General features: G+C 39.7%; 2 protein-coding genes across 5 annotated transcripts in view; one reads left to right on the forward strand and one right to left on the reverse strand.

The window, feature by feature from the left end:
* FBXL2 (F-box and leucine rich repeat protein 2) overlaps positions 1 to 3,923 on the forward strand; it is a 33,051-nt gene extending 29,128 nt beyond the window's left edge. Inside the window, exon 16 of the transcript XR_014000430.1 lies at positions 3,731 to 3,923. The gene's annotated coding sequence lies outside the window, so the exon portion shown is untranslated. The remainder of the gene's footprint in view (positions 1 to 3,730) is intronic.
* UBP1 (upstream binding protein 1) overlaps positions 1 to 19,462 on the reverse strand; it is a 37,125-nt gene that overhangs the window by 3,848 nt on the left and 13,815 nt on the right. For 2 of the 4 annotated variants that reach the window (XM_081160490.1, XM_081160489.1), the window contains 13 exons: positions 18,527 to 18,603; positions 16,999 to 17,104; positions 16,147 to 16,253; positions 14,979 to 15,131; positions 14,773 to 14,883; positions 14,215 to 14,322; positions 8,919 to 9,022; positions 7,189 to 7,243; positions 6,839 to 6,932; positions 6,531 to 6,621; positions 5,660 to 5,778; positions 3,427 to 3,569; positions 2,662 to 2,713 (listed from right to left, as the gene is read on the reverse strand). In XM_081160490.1, the coding sequence (XP_081016616.1) occupies positions 2,662 to 2,713; positions 3,427 to 3,569; positions 5,660 to 5,778; positions 6,531 to 6,621; positions 6,839 to 6,932; positions 7,189 to 7,243; positions 8,919 to 9,022; positions 14,215 to 14,322; positions 14,773 to 14,883; positions 14,979 to 15,131; positions 16,147 to 16,253; positions 16,999 to 17,104; positions 18,527 to 18,603 (1,320 nt within the window). Of the gene's footprint in view, positions 1 to 2,661; positions 2,714 to 3,426; positions 3,570 to 5,659; positions 5,779 to 6,244; positions 6,371 to 6,530; positions 6,622 to 6,838; positions 6,933 to 7,188; positions 7,244 to 8,918; positions 9,023 to 14,214; positions 14,323 to 14,772; positions 14,884 to 14,978; positions 15,132 to 16,146; positions 16,254 to 16,998; positions 17,105 to 18,526; positions 18,604 to 19,462 lie in introns of those variants that run through there. The other 2 variants (XM_081160491.1, XM_081160492.1) reach the window with 2 other exon arrangements.

The raw sequence follows: 19,462 nt of genomic DNA on the forward strand, positions 1-19,462 counted from the left end.
GATGGCATAGCAACATGCCAAACAAAAAGTCAAATTTCAGTTTCAACACTGTTTTGGGCAACTCCCTTCAAGAGTGACTTTCAAGAAAGGGTGACACATGATATGTTGCTCTTTGAGGTGCAGCTTTTGTGCTAAGACTAGGTTTAGATTTTAACCCATCAGACTTTTAAAAACCTTTTCTCATATAATTTTGCATTTAAAAACCCTTTCTTACAGAGGACGACTATAAAAACAATTCACAAAATGGCAATAAGTACATAATAATTACTTTAAATGTAAATAGATAAATGCACCAATGAAGAGACATAGGACGGATGGATGGACTGAGAAACATGGCCCATCTCTATGCTACTTACAAGACACTTCCAATTGAAAAGAGACTGAAAGCGAAGGGATGGAAAAAGATACTCCATGCAAACAGAAATGAAAACAAAGTGGAGTAGCAGTACTTAAATCTGTCAAAATAGAATCTAAAATAAAAAATGTAGGCCCTGGCTGGGCACATACAAGAAGCAACCAGCCCGGCCAGGCGTGGCTCAGTGGTTGAGCATCCACCTAGGATCCAGGAGATCGGGGTTCAATTCCCAGTCAGGGCACATGCCTGGGTTGCGGGCTCGATCAATGACTCTCTCATCATTGATGTTTCTCTCCCCCTCCTTTCCTCTCTCTGAAATCAATAAAGATATAATTTAAAAAAAAAAGTGACTCAAAAAAAAAAAAGCAACCAGTGAATGCATAAATAGAACAACACATCAGTGTTTCTCTCTCAAATCAATAAATTAAAAAAAAAAAGCGGAGACAAAGGACGGACATCACATAATTTTAAATAAATCAACCCAAGAAGAGGATGTCATGACTGACCACATGCCCGACACAGGAAGGAGCACCTAAGTACATAAAGCAGCTGTTAATGGCCACAAAGGAGACCATCCACAGGGACACAGCAGCAGCAGGGGATTTTAATACTCCGCTCACATCAGTGGATAGATGGTCCAGTTGGAAAATTAAGGAAATAATGGCTTTGAATGTCACATTAGATGAGACTGACTTAAAAAACATTTATAGACCATTTCATCCAAAAGCTGCAAAATACACATTTTTTTCAAGTGCACATGGAACATTCTCCAGGACAGATCACGTTAGGCCACAAGACAAGCCTCAATAAATTCAAGAAGAATGAAGTCATATCGAGCATCTTGTCCAACCACAATGGCACATAACTAGAATCAACTATAGGAAGAAAACTGGAAAAACACAAACGTGAAGGCTAAACAACAATGGATCAAAGAGGAAATCAAACAACAAATCAAAAACTCTTAACAAAAACCCCACAACTTTTTGAAGTTTATGGAATGCAGCAAAAGAAGTTCTAAGAGGGAAGTTCATAGTTATACAGGCCTATCTCAAGGCAAATCCCAAATAAAAAATCTAACTTTACACTTAAAGGAACTAAAAGAACAAACAAAACCCAAAGTAAAACCCTTCCCCTTTACCTAACCCTTTAACTGGAACTCACTTGAGCCACGTATGGTTCCTCTTTCAACTTCACTCCTTAAAGGACCTCAATGATTTCTACAGCTTTGAGCCACCACTGATAGGCTGAAGGTTTCCAAATCTACTTCTCAACCCCAGGCCTCTCCTGCCAGCCCAAGACAGATATAATTAAATGCCAACTTGACATTTCTACATATCTAAAGTGGAACGCCTGAATGATTTTTCCCTATCATACCTATCTCTCTACTGTGACCATCTGCTCAGTTGCTTTTCCAAGAGTCACAACCACTTCTCCCTCAAATGTGGAGTCCAGCAGAACCCTGTCTATGAATGTGTAAGATGACATCTCCTGCCTCCAGTTTTACCACCTTCTTACCTGTCTCCACAGAGCTGCAAGAGTGAAAGAAAAAAATCTAACCACATTACGCTCGTTTAAACAACTTCATTGACTTCCCAATGCATTTCAAATAAAATCTAAACTGCCATCACCAGGTCTCACATACCAGACCCTGCCTCTCTCTTTGTCTCCATCTTGCTCTGCTCACCCCTCTCACACTGCATAGTAGTAGCTACTGGCTGGCTTTTAAACCCAAGAGGCCAGGGTCTTTCCTTCGCACACAGCTTTGGAATGTTCCTCATGTGGTCAGCGCCTTCTCACTCTTCAAGTCTCATCATTCATAAGACCACCCCAGGCCTTGTCCAACAGCTTCATGGCCCCCTACCCAGAATCCCCTCATCCACAAACACCCCACACTTTCCCATTCCTTCATGGGACTTAAAATATTTGTAATTATGTGCATCTGTTGGCCAATTCTGGTTTGCTCTCCCCACTAGAGTAAGAGCTCCATGGACTGTTTTATTCAAGACTTTTCTAGCACCACAAGCATGGTGCTTGACAAAAGGGCTCAGTAAAATGTTGGCCGAATGAACTGAGATCCTCCCCACCCCCATCCCCAGTCATCTAGGACTCACTGCTCTTCCTTGTTGCCTAGTTAATTTCTATTACAACCATTAGAAATATTCTCTAGATTCATTTTTCAAACCCTTTTCTTAAAAGTAGTAAAGCCAGCATTTCAAATGTAAACGCACAAGATGAGTGCTGATTACAGGCACACACTATTTTTCATGCCCCCAGCATTTCAAGACACAGGCACACATGCAAAGTACCTTTTACTGTGGAGAATAAAAAACAGCTCTCATCTTGAAAGTTCTGAACCATCTAGAAAGAGAAAGCAGAAGTAGTTAAGATCTAACAGTCCTTTTGTAACTGATTTAAAAAGATAAAAATTCATAGTTAAAGGAAAATGTCACACTCTGTATGTTGCTGCTCACCAGAATGGTAACTGGTGAATGCAGTTTAAGGTGGTAAAAACTTACACCTGCTGCATGGCAGCAGTGCCTGCTCATGATGGCCCCTGAGGATCTGGTCAGCCGGCCATCTGACCCACTGGGGAGCATCCCTGCTGAATCCTGTGAATAACTGTGACAAAAGTCACTGTGTAAATGCTCGCTACTATCACTTGCTTGTTAATGAACACTGGAGGAAAAGACTGTACTTCTAAAAGTACAGTCTTTTCCTCTTCATTTTACTGTTTTTAAAATTAATCATCAAATAGTGGACAAAAGGAAAACACATCCAAACGCCCTCTCCATAAAAAGGGGCCAAAGCCCCACTAACCTGCATTCCCCCCAGGAAGTGTCTGAACTAAAAGGGGAGAAGAGGGAGCCGCAGTTCTGACTTGTATTCCTTAGAGATCACTAGGACACCTCAAACTCTTGGTTGATCACAAATTTTGATCCCCAGCTCTCTGAAAGTGATTTTCATGAGTACTTGTAAAAGAGGTCACAGAATTTTTCTAGAGTTCTTCAGTGATATACATAAAAATACCAGTGTGAATGGGAAAAGCAAATGGGCATGTCAGTTCGAGTTACCTGATCACTAACAAGAATGTGGATACCAGTGGGACCCTGTCTGTAAACCTGGTTAATTTGGTGGAAAGGAATATTAAACACCAGCGCAAGTTTTCGAGCAACTTCTGAGGCAACCATTTCTTCCAAGTAGATTGCATGATATACTGAAATAAAAAAGATAAGAACAGCATTTTAGCAGTAATCTTTTATCTGTTTTCTACCTGGATCTATAGATCACATCTTTCAAAGTACTAAAAATATAAACATTAACAGTAATTTTTGTACAAAAGGATCTGAGGTTTTACTTTTTCTTGAAAACAAACAGGTTGACTGCGACTGCGCCCAGGGGATCTTTTTGGAGTAATGAAACTGAACTGGATTGTGGTAATGGCTGCAAAACTGTATGTTTACTGAAGTATCACTGAATTATATAATTACAATGGGAAGATTTTCTGGTATATAAATTATACCCAAAGGTAGCTCTTTTCAAAAACATGTGTTTCTAGCAATATAATTATTAAAAAAAACAACAAAAAACCAGGAAGATCATAGTTTTTGATATAGTAAGCCTATGAATGGGGGTTTGTCCTAAGGAATAAAAGCTATCTTCCCTCTGCCCACCAAAATTAAAAACAGTATAAAAGCACACGAAGAGCTAAGGAAGTGGGCAATGAAGCCTGCTGCTACTTCACAGAAAGTCCCAAGTGCAGTCCACCTAACGTCCTGTGTTTCTGAAACTTGTAACCTAGCTGCAGCCACTGTCTGCAATGGGTCTGAGTCTTGTAGGTCTGGCTCAATTACTAGTGATTCAAGCTGGACACTGATCAGGAATATCAGTGCTAGAACTTTGCTTTCCCCAACAAGGGGAACCTTTGCAATCATACACTATGAGAAGCTTGGAATTTGGAACTATAATTAGGGTAAGACTACAGAGATGATGTAGCACAGCGTCACCAAACTGCAGCCTATGTGGGCCAAACCCTGCTCTCCATTTGTTCTTTCAAAAATGAAATGTTATCAAAACAGTCACACCTGCCTTCTACATACTGTCTGTCTGTGGGTTTGACACTACAATGGCAGAGCTGAGTGGGAAAGAGATGCTACCGTCTGCAGAGTCGAGATATTTACTACCCGCCTGGCCTGTAACAAAAACTTTGCTGACCCTGACCTTGGGTTAAGTTCACCTATATTTCCACACATACCTCTACACTCACATTTGAAGATACACCTTCCTAAATGCCACAATCCTGACCATATGTAAATGGTACAGAGTATCTCAATACATGCAGAACTCCTTTAGAATTTTAGCCTTTAAGACCAAGACTTTGTATCTTTAATCTTAAAATTCACAGCTTTTGAAGTGAAAATGACACCAAATGGGAAAGCTCACAACAGTGATGCTTTCCTTGGGACTTTTAGTAAAATTCAAACCACAAAGTGTTTTTCAGAGCTCTATCTAGTATTAGGGCAAATAATTGCCTCTTTGAATTCTGTAACACATTTTCCCCTGAAAGGTTCTGAGTGTGTTGCTCTTATTTTGTTTCAGAAGGTGGAAGAGCGGAGAAGTTACCACATATCCACTTTCCAAGTGAGAACACATATGCTTATTTTCTCCAAGGATCATACTGAGAGGAGGGGAGGGGCCAGGATTTTTTCTCTCCCTAATCCACACTATTAGGGAAACCTGCAGGATAATGAGATCCTCCGGTACTCAAGTGATAATGATGTAGGCATGTTTACAGTGACACAGGACATGGCACCAGATGCCAGATACTTGTCTGAGGCAAGTCCACACACTCAGCACTGACACATGGGTGCCTCTTTACACAGGTGATATTGTAACTTTTCTCCCCCAGTCAGTAAAATGGATAAAAACAAAAACCCTCCTCCTTTCTTGCCAAGATGCCAATGTCATACTCATCATTGCACCTAAGGGTTTTTTGTTTGTTTGTTTGTTTTTAAAGGCAGCAAACCCCAAAGCATTCAACCTAGTCTTTCATATGTTAGATCTATTTCTGGCATAAAGGGTCATATAAAAAAGAGACCTCTCATGCGGCTGACATACTGAGACAGGCTGCTTGTTCCCTCCCCTCCGAGGACTTGGCCCTAGAGCTCATTGCTGCCAGCTCTCCTACGGCAGCAACTCGACGGTGCTAATGGGACAGGAGTCCTTCAAAGCCCTGGTCAGATCCTCCCGTTTGTACCGCAGTGTCAGAGAGGGAGTGACTGGAAACTGAGATCCCTCCATACCTACCGTAAGGTGTCCCACTGCCATTCTCGGCGCCACTGCCTGCAGCCTGCTGCTGCCCCTGCAGCACTGAACTGCCCGGCTGCTCCTGGCAGACATAGATGGTTAAGCGGGGCCTAACCGACCTGCAATCACAAGATGCCACTCATGAGCAGAGGACAGAAAGCTGCTTCACCACATGTACAAATGACAACTATACAAATCTAAGTTCTATTTCCTTATGAGGACTTTACAATGTTATTTCATTATACAAAGTAATTTACTAATAAAAATATAAAAACACACACCTCAAACCAACTATCACAGGTGGTCTAATCTGATGATCCAGACTCTAAACCATTGAGATGGTCTCAGATGCTGGTAAATTTAAGTTCCGAGATTAAGTCAGCAATTTAAAAATCAGTAAGATTCAATTTTAACGGAATTCTCACACAAGTCTAGAAATAGCAACGATAGTACATGAATCTTAAAAGCCAGCACAGTTTACGGTTCTTTCATTTTAATTCACAATCAGAAGTTTACATTTTTAATAACTGTTTAGTAGTAGTCATATGACCTTGAAAACCATAGATTCTGTAGAGCTCACCTAAATGAGAAGTTTGTTTTCTTGGCAACAAACCCAGTCGTCTTCAAGAAATCAGTACTGCCCATGTGCATTTCTACCAGTCTTACAGTCTATCTGCCCTCATCAGTGCCTGCATCATATCTGGGCCTGCCCTGAAGGTGTACACAAAACAGTCTTCTCGTGAGCGCGACGCTACCGATGCTTGACAGTGCACACAGGCACACGCCAAGCCAGTGTGGAAACCCATTCTGCCCCGATTCCCCACACAAGGAAAGGTACATAAGACAGTTCCTTTTAAACACAGTACTTTACCTTGACTTCAGTGAGTTATAGAGCCGAATTCCATCGGCTGCACCACAAATTTGTACTAAATCTTCCTTCGTCAGTTTTAATAAGTCGGCACCTGGAGAGCAGCATAAAGAGATTCTTCTCAAAGAAATGGAAAAAGAACTAGCAGGGCTGGCTGCTTTATGACATCTGTCTTCACACAGTTAAATGACCTTCAAAACCACCACAGGTCTCCTGTGCATACACATGTACACTATCCACACAAGCAAATACACATGTCTCCTGTGTATACACGTACACACAAACAACATTACATGTACACACACATATACCTGAAAAGTTGGAAAACAGTCTTGTGTAGGAAGAAAATCTGTTTTTGAGCAGCCACTGCTGTGTTTCCTGGGTGGTGGCTGAAGGCTGAAGTTGCTAATAACAAAGAAAATGAACATAAACAGAAGAAACTATTCAAACCTACAAAAAACATAACCCAGGTCACTAGCATGTTATAAAGGGCATTAAAACAAAACACACAAATCCTCCAAGTCTGATGTAAAAAACACCCAAGAAGAGCATAGGTGTGACTACTCAGTTACCCCAAAGAAACAATGACTCAAGCCCCTGTCAGAGCCTTAAAATTGCAGGACCCTGAAAGCATCTGACAGTTCAGGAGCAAGACACTTACTTCGCTAGAGGTCTGTGAAACTCCATCTCCCTGATGATTTGGGGAAGAAGAATTGCTGGGGAAAGGGAGAGGGAAGGAAAAGATGGTTGTTATTTATATGTACAGTATATATAAAATCAAGACATTAAAGGCTATTAAACTAGGTAAACTTAAAATACTGTGTGACAGAGCAATATAAATTTGCAATAAGAACGTTGGCACAACTGGTCGGGGTGACTATGATGATGAGGTTAAGACAGAAAACTGTCTTATTTTGTGCCGCCTCTTTCTCCATCTGTTCTAGTGAGAGATTCAAGTTTTATGAAACAGAAGGGCTCCAGTTACCTCCAGGATAACAGGAAAATGAAGGGTACTCATTCGCTTTAGGTGGGAAAAAATGTGAAAAATCAACAAAGATAAACAACTGAAAATAGCTGCCGAAAAAAATCTACTTTAAGGAAACAATGAGCTCTAAGAGATAGTATCACAATCCTAAGTCAAAGTGGAAAGTGATGTCCCTTTACTTAATACATTTACCCATGGTCAGAGGACGGAATTGAGGGAACAGAAGGAACAAACGTGCACCTCTCCCCAGCAACTCCATGGGAATGTGGCCGCCTCCCTGGCCCCGGCCCCCTTCTTAGCATTTCTGCAGAGGTTTTACTTTGGTTTATTATGTTGGTTGTTCACCATCTTCCTCCACCTCCTAGGACTTATCTCCTCAGGGATTTATCGGTCACTTAAATGTCACAGCACCCATAACAGTGCTGGGCACACAGTGGCTCTCAGGAAACATCCAGTCAACTAGAGAGTCCTTAACTTCACAGCTTATCTCTAAGATCATGATCATCACCTAAGATTATTCAGGCTGGACCCAACTGAAACGGGAAGTGCCCGCCACACGGCAACATGCCGGTCTCCTGCCCTCTCCCGTCTCTGAGCCCAAGAGTGACTTTTCACTCTTGAAGCACAATAACCTGGAAAACGAACTGCCTCATCAGTGTTTCCATCTCCGCAGGGGAAAAGCATGTTTGTGCTCCCTCAGAATCATATGCTGAAACCCTACCCGCAGTGTGACAGCATTAGGAGGTGGGGACTAAACTTCCTAAGAACACGGAAGTTCTGATCTAACTGGCACTAGCTAAGCCCTGGGAATTCAAGTCTCCTGAGAGCACCACTGCAGCACTTAAGGACACCTGAGACTCTGCTTCTGCTTCCACCCGAAGCTCACAGACTCTGAGTTGCACGTCAAGGCCAAATAATAGAATAAACAAAGTCCACCATTTCCATTTCTAAAACCACATTAAGTCCTTGGAAACCGGAAGCCCTTCCTGTAAGTTTAAAGGCTTATTTAAAAAATAGTGTACTAGGAGGGAGAAGAAATGGAGCAGAAAGCTAACCCTTGTTTGGTATGATGAGCAATGAAGACAAATGTACTTTATAGTGATTGCAACCTTAACATATTCAAGCCATAGCTCCACCTTAAAACCTCACTGTTCTTTCTCTACCTATGAACTCCATCTTGAAAATGTCCTTCTTTCTACAATGCCTACTGTTCATGAATGTGTGAGGCACAAGGGGCCAGGAAAAGGCTGGGAGGTGAAGAAACGATGGTTTTCCCCTGAAATCGAGGCCATTTCCCATGACCACATACTTCAGATAAACAAGCGAGAGGCTGCTGTAAATTGAGAGAAGGGGAAACAAAGGAGCATGAGCATCAGCCAGCCTCAAGCATGACACAAAGCAGATACCTGTCCGGGACGCTGCAGGTGCTCTGCGGTGGGGAGGTGAAAGTGGGCGCTGCAGAGGGGCTGTTATTCACATAGGCCGTGGGGGCATCAGGCCACGGAGAGCACTGAGGACAGAAATAGAAATAAATTAATAATATGCTTTTAGAGGATGTACAAGAAATACTTTGTATTTCACAATCTAGTCTGACCGAGTAAGATTATAAAGCACAAGACACCTAACACTCATCAAGCAACCACATGGAAACATCAAATTTCCCTTTATGTGGCAAGGAAACATTTTACCTGCTATATGCATCTAGACAGTGATTAATTTTAGAGAAAACCAGAAATGATGATAGCAGCAAAAGGTCATGAAGGCAATTTACATGTTACTTGTACACAATCTGCTTTCAAGAACTTTTTACCTCCCTCTTTATCAATTCTCCAAAGGGTGCCTTATCAAGGTTTAATAGCAGAGGCAAGAGAGGATTCATAAGCAACATCTGACATCACACGGTGAGCGAGACAATGTCTGTTCTACCTAGTGCTCCTTTTGCCCTCACCAGTACCCACTTGCTTCCTTGATTTCTCTAAGATTAATAATCTCCAAGGAAGCCGAGACCAGTCCAGTACAAAATACACCTGGTGTGTGTGGTACTGCCTACCTCTACCTATCTGCATATGTTTATTATTTATATTTTCTGGATGGGGCATGGTGAACTAAAACATTTTTCAGCCCTAGGCACAATTCTGGCCAAAGATAGAGCAAAGCTACAAAGACACATTGACATCAAAAGCATGCTGAGCAGGCCTGCGTGGTGTCAAGTTGAAGTCTCCAAACCTGAGCTATGGAGGGAACCCAATCACTCCACTAATTCTAAAACTAACCTGCGTGAGAGTGCCCTGGTTTCAAAGGTGCCCTTTCATAATCACTCTTCTGTTTTCACAAAAAAGGCTTCAGGTTTCACCATGGCCATGGGGTACAAGCCTCTCCCCAAATCAATGGCAAAAAAAAACCCATTCAAGGATTTAGGGTAGATACTAAGAAAGTACATGACTCTAAAAATGGGGAGTTGGTGGAAGATAGAGGGGGGATAAATGGAAGGAGACTTGACTTGGGGTGGTGAACACACAATATAGTGTAAAGATGATGTTGTAGAACTGTGCATCTGAAATCTGTATAACTGTTAACCAGTGTCACCCCAATAAATTCAATAAAAAGGGAAAAAAAAGAATTAGTCTGAGGGTTAATATTACTTCTTTTGCGTCTCAAAAACAAACAAAATTTTTTAAAAATTTTTTCTGTATGTATGTTTCCAATTCTTTCCTTTCAAAGGAATTGTGGAGCATCTACTGTCAGCTGACACACAGTATTGAAATGATCTACTAGGATCACACAAAATCAATCCCTGGGATTTTTGGCAGATAACTCAAAAGGAATTCCAAGACCTGAAAGACACTGCCCAAAGAAAAACAAATATCTAAGTAAAGTTTCTCTTATCTACAAAAAAATCTATAATTAGTTATGTTCTACCCTGTCTCATTTCAGATGTATTTCCAGTAACATTTTTATTTTTATATTTAAAAATTATTCATCAAAATCTGTATGGCCCTGGCTGGTTTTGCTTTATGGTTAGAGCGTTGTCCCACGCACCAAAGGGTTGTGGGTTCGATTCCTGTTCAGGGCACATACCCATCGAGGTTACAGGTTCAATCCCCGGTCGGGGCGCATATGGAAGACAACCGATAGATGTTTCTCTCTCATATCAATGTCTCTCTCTCTCTCCCCCTTCCTCTCTCTCTCTAGATTCAATGAAAAAACAAAACAAAAATATCCACAAGTGAGGATTAAAAAAAAGAAAAATTTGTATGGTTTGTTTTGATAAATTGGTACCAATAATAATAAAGTTTAAATTTTTCAACTGACTGAAGAGCCTATGGTCACAGGAAATTTTAAAAGTTAAATTTCAATCTACATATTTGTCATAAAGAAGTAATTAGGGTGATAATTAAAAGATTTCAGGCATAATAGTATGTCATATTACGGTAAAATTATTTAAGGGGAGTGGAAGAAAACATGAGATCAAGAAGGAAGAATAAAGTTTCAGACTTAAGAGCTTGACCATGAACTTTTAAAATTAACAATGGTGGGTGTCAAATTGCTGTGGTGGTTGGTGTCCACAGAATATGCTTCAAAAAGCAATGTAATAGTTTAATCTTAAATTGTAAATGCAAATATTCACTATGTCAGAAAATGGTCTCCTTTGCAACTATTTAAATGTATGATGAAAACTTTCAAAAGTCAACCTAAAACTTTTCTGAGTATGGAAATGTTAAGACCACTAGTGTGAAGGAGCTAAAAGACTGCTGCACCCTGAGGGTAGAAACGAAGTCTCTCCAATTACAGGAGCTTAAAGCAACTGTCTGATACCCATCAGAAGCATGCATACAAGAAAAATAAAACAGAAATCCCAAATCTTAGTATTATTTACAACTGCCCGTCATATATCTCTTCAAAAATGGGGGAAATGACTGCACTTACTGTTTCTGCTCCTATCATCTTTCAAAAAAAGAAATGTACTGGATGGACAGCATTGCTAAATATATTGCACAGTATACCAATCTCACTATAATTTTACATAACAATGTTCATTCTTTTAAACTAGGGCCCTTGTTTTACTTTCCACCTTACAAAGTAGATACCTCTTTAGCTTATACAGTTTGAGGAACCCAATAGCGTGTGAGCCAACTGGCAGATCAAATAACTTATGGGTGTCCCCTGTTCACAGTCATCTCTACTACCCAGAAGATCTTCCTGCTATACCATCCTCCTCAGATACTAAAATACTACAATGTAGCATAACACACAAAGCTAAATAATATAAACCTTTTGATGTCAAGCCCCCCAAAGTTTGCTTTGGTAATTATTGCCAGCTGTCTATAGAGGAAATGAAGCCATCAAAAGCTTCCAGTTAGTATGGCTAGTAGGCTGAGTAATGTGACAGAGACACCAAATTGACTGAAACTTCATAAACATTCTTATCTTCACTTTTACCCATCTAGACTCTTTTAGCAGTAAAACTTGCCCGATAAACATGAGCCTCAATTCACTGAAGAGTGGAAAACTTGTGTTCAATGAAAACTGGTTCTATGGGGAAGCCTCTACATTTAGAACATAATGGATCCCAAGTTCTTAAATGGCCAGGCTGAACAAAACAGCAAGACCTGCCTGCCTGTGTTTCATAGGTTTCTATAGAAGTCTCAACCCAGGAGGGTAAAGGCTATCAAGGAATAATTTCACACAGTTTCTTCTACCTTGTCATCCTTCAAAAGTAAGCAATGGTCCAGGGCCCGGGCTCCTGAAGGCAATCTGTAATCCACTAAGGCTCCAGTGCTACCTGGCCTGTACTCTTCTAGTCACGCTTCTGGTGCACTGTGAACAAAGTCCCTCCTCAGGCAGACTAGAAAATGATGACCCATCTGAGACTGTAGAAATTGGCAGCCCTGGTTTGAGCCAATAAAATACAGCTCAGAGGCAAGAAACAGATACACTAAGTAAGGGTTTTGTTGTGCAGCAGCTCTTAGGAACCAACAATGGTGCCTCTAGTTGCTGTGGGACCATTACATACAGCACCTATTACTTTAGCAGATGAGTCTGGATATCAGTATCTCCTGACAGCCAACTTTAACTATCCAAAAATTGTAAAAAAAAAAAAAAAAAAAAGTCAGCCTTTCTCTGTAGGCACTTGAAGAAATAAATGAAATGCTGCAGAGTTTCTTTTTTAAGGGATTAATTTGTAGCTTACTTCTTAAAAACTGGTTTACAAGAGGAGCTCTAACCACCCCCTAGAAATATCTTAACCAAACCAAATGCAGCCGGGGGCAGCAAGCAACACACACGAGGAAGATGTGAAATCCCAGGCCAATGAACTGCTGACGTTTTGCATACTTTAGACTTGAGCTAAGAGTCATTAACAATTTATTAATAATTCTACCATCTTCAGATTAGCTCTGGGCTTGAATAGATTTCTTTAATTTATGAATTATGAGAACCCATTTCTTTTTAATTAGTTAAATCATTTCTAACAAAAGGGGAGAAGTGATCTGAGTTACTGGGCTTCCCCACAGGAGTGTAAGAAATACGTGGGTCTTTGGCTGGGGATCAGAAGAGGGTAAAGACAAAACCGGAGGGGCAGGCGCCTGGGGAGGGTGCGCAGTCGCTCCGTGCCGCCTCTGATGCACATCCAAAGAGCCCAGTGAAAGTGCAACAAACGTGCTCTCCATCATTCCACATGACTACATTTGCAGCTGTATCACAGAGAAGCATTTACGGTATTTTCACTCAATGTTTTAATTTGGAAATGAAGTGCTAGTGATAGTGCTTGTGACCTTCATAGTCTACCCATAATTACAGACAAGTGTTTAAGAGTGAAAATTCCATTTTTGGTACTTTGATAGTATGAACAATGCAATGATGAATAGTGTAGCCATTAATACAGATGATGACAGTTACTAAGAAAAAGTTTAATGCTCTGTTTACATTTATTGTGGATATATAGCTGATCTGGGCTGTTAGATGAAGAGTTGTGTCATAAAGTAAGGATTTGCTATACTTAAGCTGACAAGGCTCATATTCAACCAAAAATTCCCTGGCTGTATGTTGGGGGGAACCGGGTCTGAGTATAGCAAGGTGCACTATTCTGGCCTGAAGTGCAAGGTCACAGTGGAGTGCCCAGAGGAAACACTGATGCGGTCAAGGCCATTTTCCTACCAGTGCTGCCAAACAGGCTTTTAAAAGCACAGACAGACACACATTCTTATACTACATGCAGGGAAATGTGACACAAAGTATTGCATATGTTAATGTCAAGCTTGCTGCCATCATTTCTCTAAATATCCACGAAATTTTCTTATCAGTTATACACATGAGGAAGCAAAACCTTTTTAGATTACACAAAAATGATAACTATTTTACTAAAGAATGTATCTTCAATTAATTTCAGTGCTCTTGAAGGAAGTGTATGTGCCAAGGAGAGAGGGAGGGAGGGAGGAAGGGAAGGAGAGAGGAGGGGACGCATTTCTGAGTGTCGTTTTCCCTCCAAAACCACCCAATAAGGTCAACTTTGTTTTAAAGTGTTAGATTTAGGAAGTTTTCCTCAGTGAGGAACAGAAAGCAGGAAGTCTAAACAAAAGCAAATTAAATCAAGACAAGGACATCAAAAACAAATTTGGCTTTACGTTTCAGTGGAAGTAGGTCCTATATCTAACACTGCACAAGGTTTCTTGCACAATGAAAAGAGAAGCAGAAGTCCCTTACACTGCCTCGCTTTGCCAGAGAATCACCGTAGTCTGCTGGCAAAGTCCGCTTGCTGGACTTTTTCTGCTCATGTTCAACTGCATCTTCAATTATAGGCTCAAGCCTCATCTGGACAAACACCAAAGATTGGGATCAATGTCTTTTCATTATACAAAGAAAGATCTAATACCCTGTTTTATGTCTCTGCAGTCCAATTAAACAATTGCATGACTAGCAGGATTCAAAGTTAAAGAAAATGCAAAACCCCAGCAGTGACAAAAATCAAACTTTCTAGGCCCCAACTTAATCTCTTGCCAACTTCAAGGTTTTTAAGGTCTGTTTCTGAGACCTGATTGGGATTTCAGCATCTTCATTCAAGAACCCACCCAAGAAACTAATCCATTAGAATCCCAGAATTTAAATAAAATATTTCCCCCACAAACTTCACAAAGAATGTATGTCAGTCTACCTACCCCCCAACCTTCCCCAACCCCTTCATAGCAAAACTCATTCTTAGAAATAGTGCTAATATGCAAACCTCTGCTTCTCTTCAGACACCAAAATGCTGCTCTGCATTACCTCTGTGAGGATTGTGGTATCATAGGACGGCTGATACTTTTCTTTTTCATGAGCAGTTCTCTTCTCCATCTTTTCTCGATCAGTTTTTTGCTTCCGGTCTGCACCTTTAGGCTAAAAAACAAATATTATTTCATCCATCATGTTACAAATAACTTTACAAGCAAAACTGGGCCTTAAGTACCAAAAACCTGGTTTCTATCTCTTACCTTAAAAACTTTGATTTGGCAGCTAGCTGAGTGTAGATGATCTGTGTATTCTCCATTTTCATTTTGCTTAAAGGTGTCAACCTGGATCCTAAAAGGCACTCCCTTTTCACCTCCGTGCTTCCGTGGAGTAAATTCTGTGCTGATGCAGTGTACCTGGGCAATTTGAGATGGATTCAAAGTACCATCCACTGATTTGTCCTTCTGGATGCTCTGCCATCTCACTCTCAAAGTTAAAACTGTTCTCTGCAGTATACTGTGCACAACCTGAGATTTAAGGCTCTTACATCATTTTTTTCACGTACTACTACATAACTAGTTGTCCTGTTAGACAAAGAGTATGAGAAAATATTCAACAAACATGAACCATGTCCCTAGTGACTATTAATTGATGGGAAATAATATTTGCAAAAATTCAAAATACCAAAGATTCTTTACTGTTCATGAAAACCACAGTCTACTTAGGTCAGCAATTAAGCAGTATGTCTTTTTTACATAAGTGTGCCTACTCAGTGGTTTTAATTCTACTTCTTACAAATTTCAACATCCTGGGTATTAGAATTACCATGGATTTGATTTTACATACAATAATATTACATATATATTTTTAAAACTCATCTCTTAGGGATACAAACTGAGCATTTATGAGTGATGTGACACGCTGGACAGTGCTTTGAAGTATCCCATCAATAACTTAAAAAGGGGGAGCTGCTACTAACTGTTGAAGCCAGGTGATGAGCACACAGGATTCATCATTATTCTCTTACTTTTTTGGATGTTTGAAAATTTCGGTACTAGAGTGTTTTTAACAAAGAATCTTAGAACAGTACAGTTTTTTTTTCCAATCACATCCTTTTAAATGGCAGCTTTGGTTCAAGAGAATGCATCTGATGAAAAATGGAAGTTCTGACCATTATTACTACTGCCAGTGGTCAAAGTAACATTTGAATAATGCTTTTATACAGATTACCTTTATATGTGTTAGTCTATAATAATGGATATAGTAGATCACTCCAATTTAAGTGTGTAATATATTTTTAAAAAGACATTACAAGATAGTTTACAAATAAGCTTTTAAGGAAAATGATATCATGCATCAAGAATTCAGCCTCATCCATGGCCTTCTAAGTGACTAGGCTAGTATACGTCTAGTAAAGTAAAAAATCCAAACCTGAATAAAAGCAGATGTGCGTTTTGCAGGGTCCCACAGAAATTCAACTGCATTTAACTGGCTTGGATTTGTCCTTGTGTCAATTATTCCCACAGACATTGGAATATCTGCATTATAGAAAGAAGTTACATAGAAACTCATCTACTGAGAATAATTTAAAAGCTTACAACTTACTCTGTGTTCCACTGAAAATGTTACACCTCGATGCTGCACTATTTTCTTTAATGTTCTCCACCATAAACCATTTCAACCTCAAAGCCCACCTAATGAGTATCATACTTTCTCTCCCACCACGGTTCGATTTCATTTTAATCAGAATATGATGGAAAGTGCCAATTGAGAATTAAATAAATGGTTTCAAACTCATAAAATTCCTGGCTCAGGATCTTTTGGCACCAAGACACTATAGTTGGCCCTAGAACAACATGAGTGTGAACTGTGGGAGTCCACTTATATGCAGATTTTTTCAATAAATACTGTAAATGTATTTTTCCCTTCCTTATGATTTTCTTCTCTCTAGCTTACTTTAAGAATTCAGGATATAATACACATAACATACAAAATGTGTGCTAATTGACTATTTATAGTATCTGTAAAGCTTCCGATCAACAGTAAGCTATTAGTAATTAAGTTTTGGGGGAGTCAAGTGCAAATTTTTGACTGCATGGGGGTTGGTGCCCCTAACCCGAGCATTATTCAAGGGTCAACATTTTAAACTATAAAACAACTCAAGGCATACAGAATCCACTCTCACGCCAAAACTCTCTCTACACAATTACATGGGGTGAAAACATGGGTAGAGCTAAAATGTCTTTACATCTCTCTCCATGGTCCTCTGATGGTCACTTGTACCTAAATCAAGAAGTCGATCTCCTGGGCGATTCCACTTCCAACCTTCAAGTTGCTGGTGCTCTGTATACTGTAGCCGTCTATCATGGAATACGACTCTTATGATGCTCTATGGAATAAGGGGGGGGGGGAGTGAGTACTTTTAACTTTTCCAGCTAAATGCAGAAGTATTTTCACTTCTTACGCATTTCTATAATAGAAGAGCATACGAAACAAATTCTGCTTTAAACATTTTATAAGTTAACGTTTGCTCTTGTATTCTTGGATTATGGGCACACTTTTTTGGTGCAAAGAATTATAATTCAAATGTAAAAAGCCCAAATAAAATGGTTAATTAGGTATATTTTTTATTTAAGAATCTGATATTGCAGTTCAGAATTAAGACACATGCCCACAAAATTCATGAGCAAGAATTACATTTCTAAGAAGAAAACACTGGATGGACATAGGAATTACTAAAATGAAAAGGTGGCATAAAGAGAGAAACCCAGGCATGATGGTAAAACTGTTCATTTAAAATAATTGTTAATAATTGAGTGTCTTTAAAAAGACAGTCATTGCCCGGCCGGGCGTGGCTCAGCGGTTGAGCATCGACCTGGGATCCAGGTAATCGGGGTTCGATTCCCGGTCAGGGCACATGCCCGGGTTGCGGGCTCGATCAATGACTCATCATTGATGTTTCTATCTCTCTCTCTCCCTCTCCTTTCCTCTCTCTGAAATCAATAAAGATATATTTAAAAAATAAAAATAAAAAGACAGTCATCTGCATTAGTATTAGTATCCACTTCCCCCACCAAGGCTGCCTTTCACAGGCTTGCCCTCCAAAAAGGCAGATCCACAGGGGAAGCCTTTCTAATGGGATGTCTCTCCATACTGAGGGCCCAGCAGCTGGGCCCCCGACATGCCTCTCTGTGGAGCAATGGAAGAATCAAGAGAACTCATGCCTGCTTCTCTTCTGCTAACACTTAGCCACACTGAAGTTTTTCCTTTTCCTAACTAAACTTCTTCCATAAACCTTGCCCTGTAATGCCATGGAGTTTATAATAAACCATGGTACATGACAGGTAGAAGCTAAAAGGACTCACCTTGCATGACAATGGAGGGGCGGGGACAGTTCTGAAGGTATATCCTAAAAGCAAAGGGTTGGGGGGCCAACGGCTATACCTCCTGTGCCTAGAATGACCCACTTCGTCATTCAGATACATAAGCAGGGTGAACAGAGATTTCAAATTTTACTTAGAGAAATTTTAAAGGGTAAAATAAAAGTACCTTTTTAAAGTTTCATTTTAACACTTAACATTTTCCCTTGCATTCTCTTTTACTTTTAAAGAGAAACTTAAAGTTTTTGTAGTGGTGGTAGGTGTTTGCCCACATAGGTGCAAGTAAATTTCTTACGGTACCTTTCCAAAGGGCTTTCATATTACTTCAAAAAGTTAGGACCTTTAAGATAGCCGTAATTTCTTAAAGTGAAATTAGGCAAAATTTTTAATCACTACAATATCTATTAGGAATGTAAATGGATCGACCTTACCTTTACCAATTTTCCAGTGATCTCAGGCATATCTCCCACTTTCCGGTTATCCAGCATCCGAATTTCATAGGATTGGCCTATTTAAAGAAATTGTGCATCAAAAACAATCCATATAAAGAACATCACTCTGTTTAACATAAAAATTTTAACTCTCTCAAAACATACAATTACCCAATGTTTATTTGCTAGAAAAGCAAATTCAGTTACCTTTTTCCTCCAAATCATACCAATCTTCCCTTCTTATACTATTACAGAAGATGAAAGAATTTGTAAATTTATTTTCATTTTCACGTCACTCTCCCATATTAAATATAAATTATACATAACATCCATTACCAGAGACCAACTTATTTTATAACAGTTTTGGAAAATAATTTACATGCCATAAAATTCACCCTTTTAAAGTATACAGTTCATTTTTAGTATATTCAGAGTTGTGCAGCCATCACCACTACCAACTTTAGAACATTTTCATCACCCCCAAAAGAACTCGAACCTGTTAGCAGTCACTACTCACCCCTCCCATCCCCTGAGCCCCCTGCAACTACTAATGAATCTACTTTCTTTCCCTAGGGATTTGTCCACTTTGGGCACATGACATAAATGAAATTACACAATACACAGCCTTTTGTGACTGGCTTCTTTTACTAAACAATGTTTTCAAGGTTAATATATTGTAGCACATATTAGTACTTCATTCCTTTTTACTGCCAAATATTATTCATTGTATAAATATACATTTTGTTTGTTCACTCACTCATCAGTTAATGAACATACGGGTTGTTTCCACTTTTTGGCTATTATGAACAATGACACTAAGTTCAAAGCATTTATTTTTAAGGTCCTAATATAGAACTTTAGAACAAGAACCAAAGCTAACCTCAAGGTAATCTACTACCATGTAAAATGAAACTAACAAAAAATGACAGTCATGTG

This window comes from Miniopterus schreibersii, assembly GCF_964146895.1.
Source record: "Miniopterus schreibersii genome assembly, chromosome: 15".
Classification (NCBI taxonomy): Eukaryota; Metazoa; Chordata; class Mammalia; order Chiroptera; family Miniopteridae; genus Miniopterus; species Miniopterus schreibersii.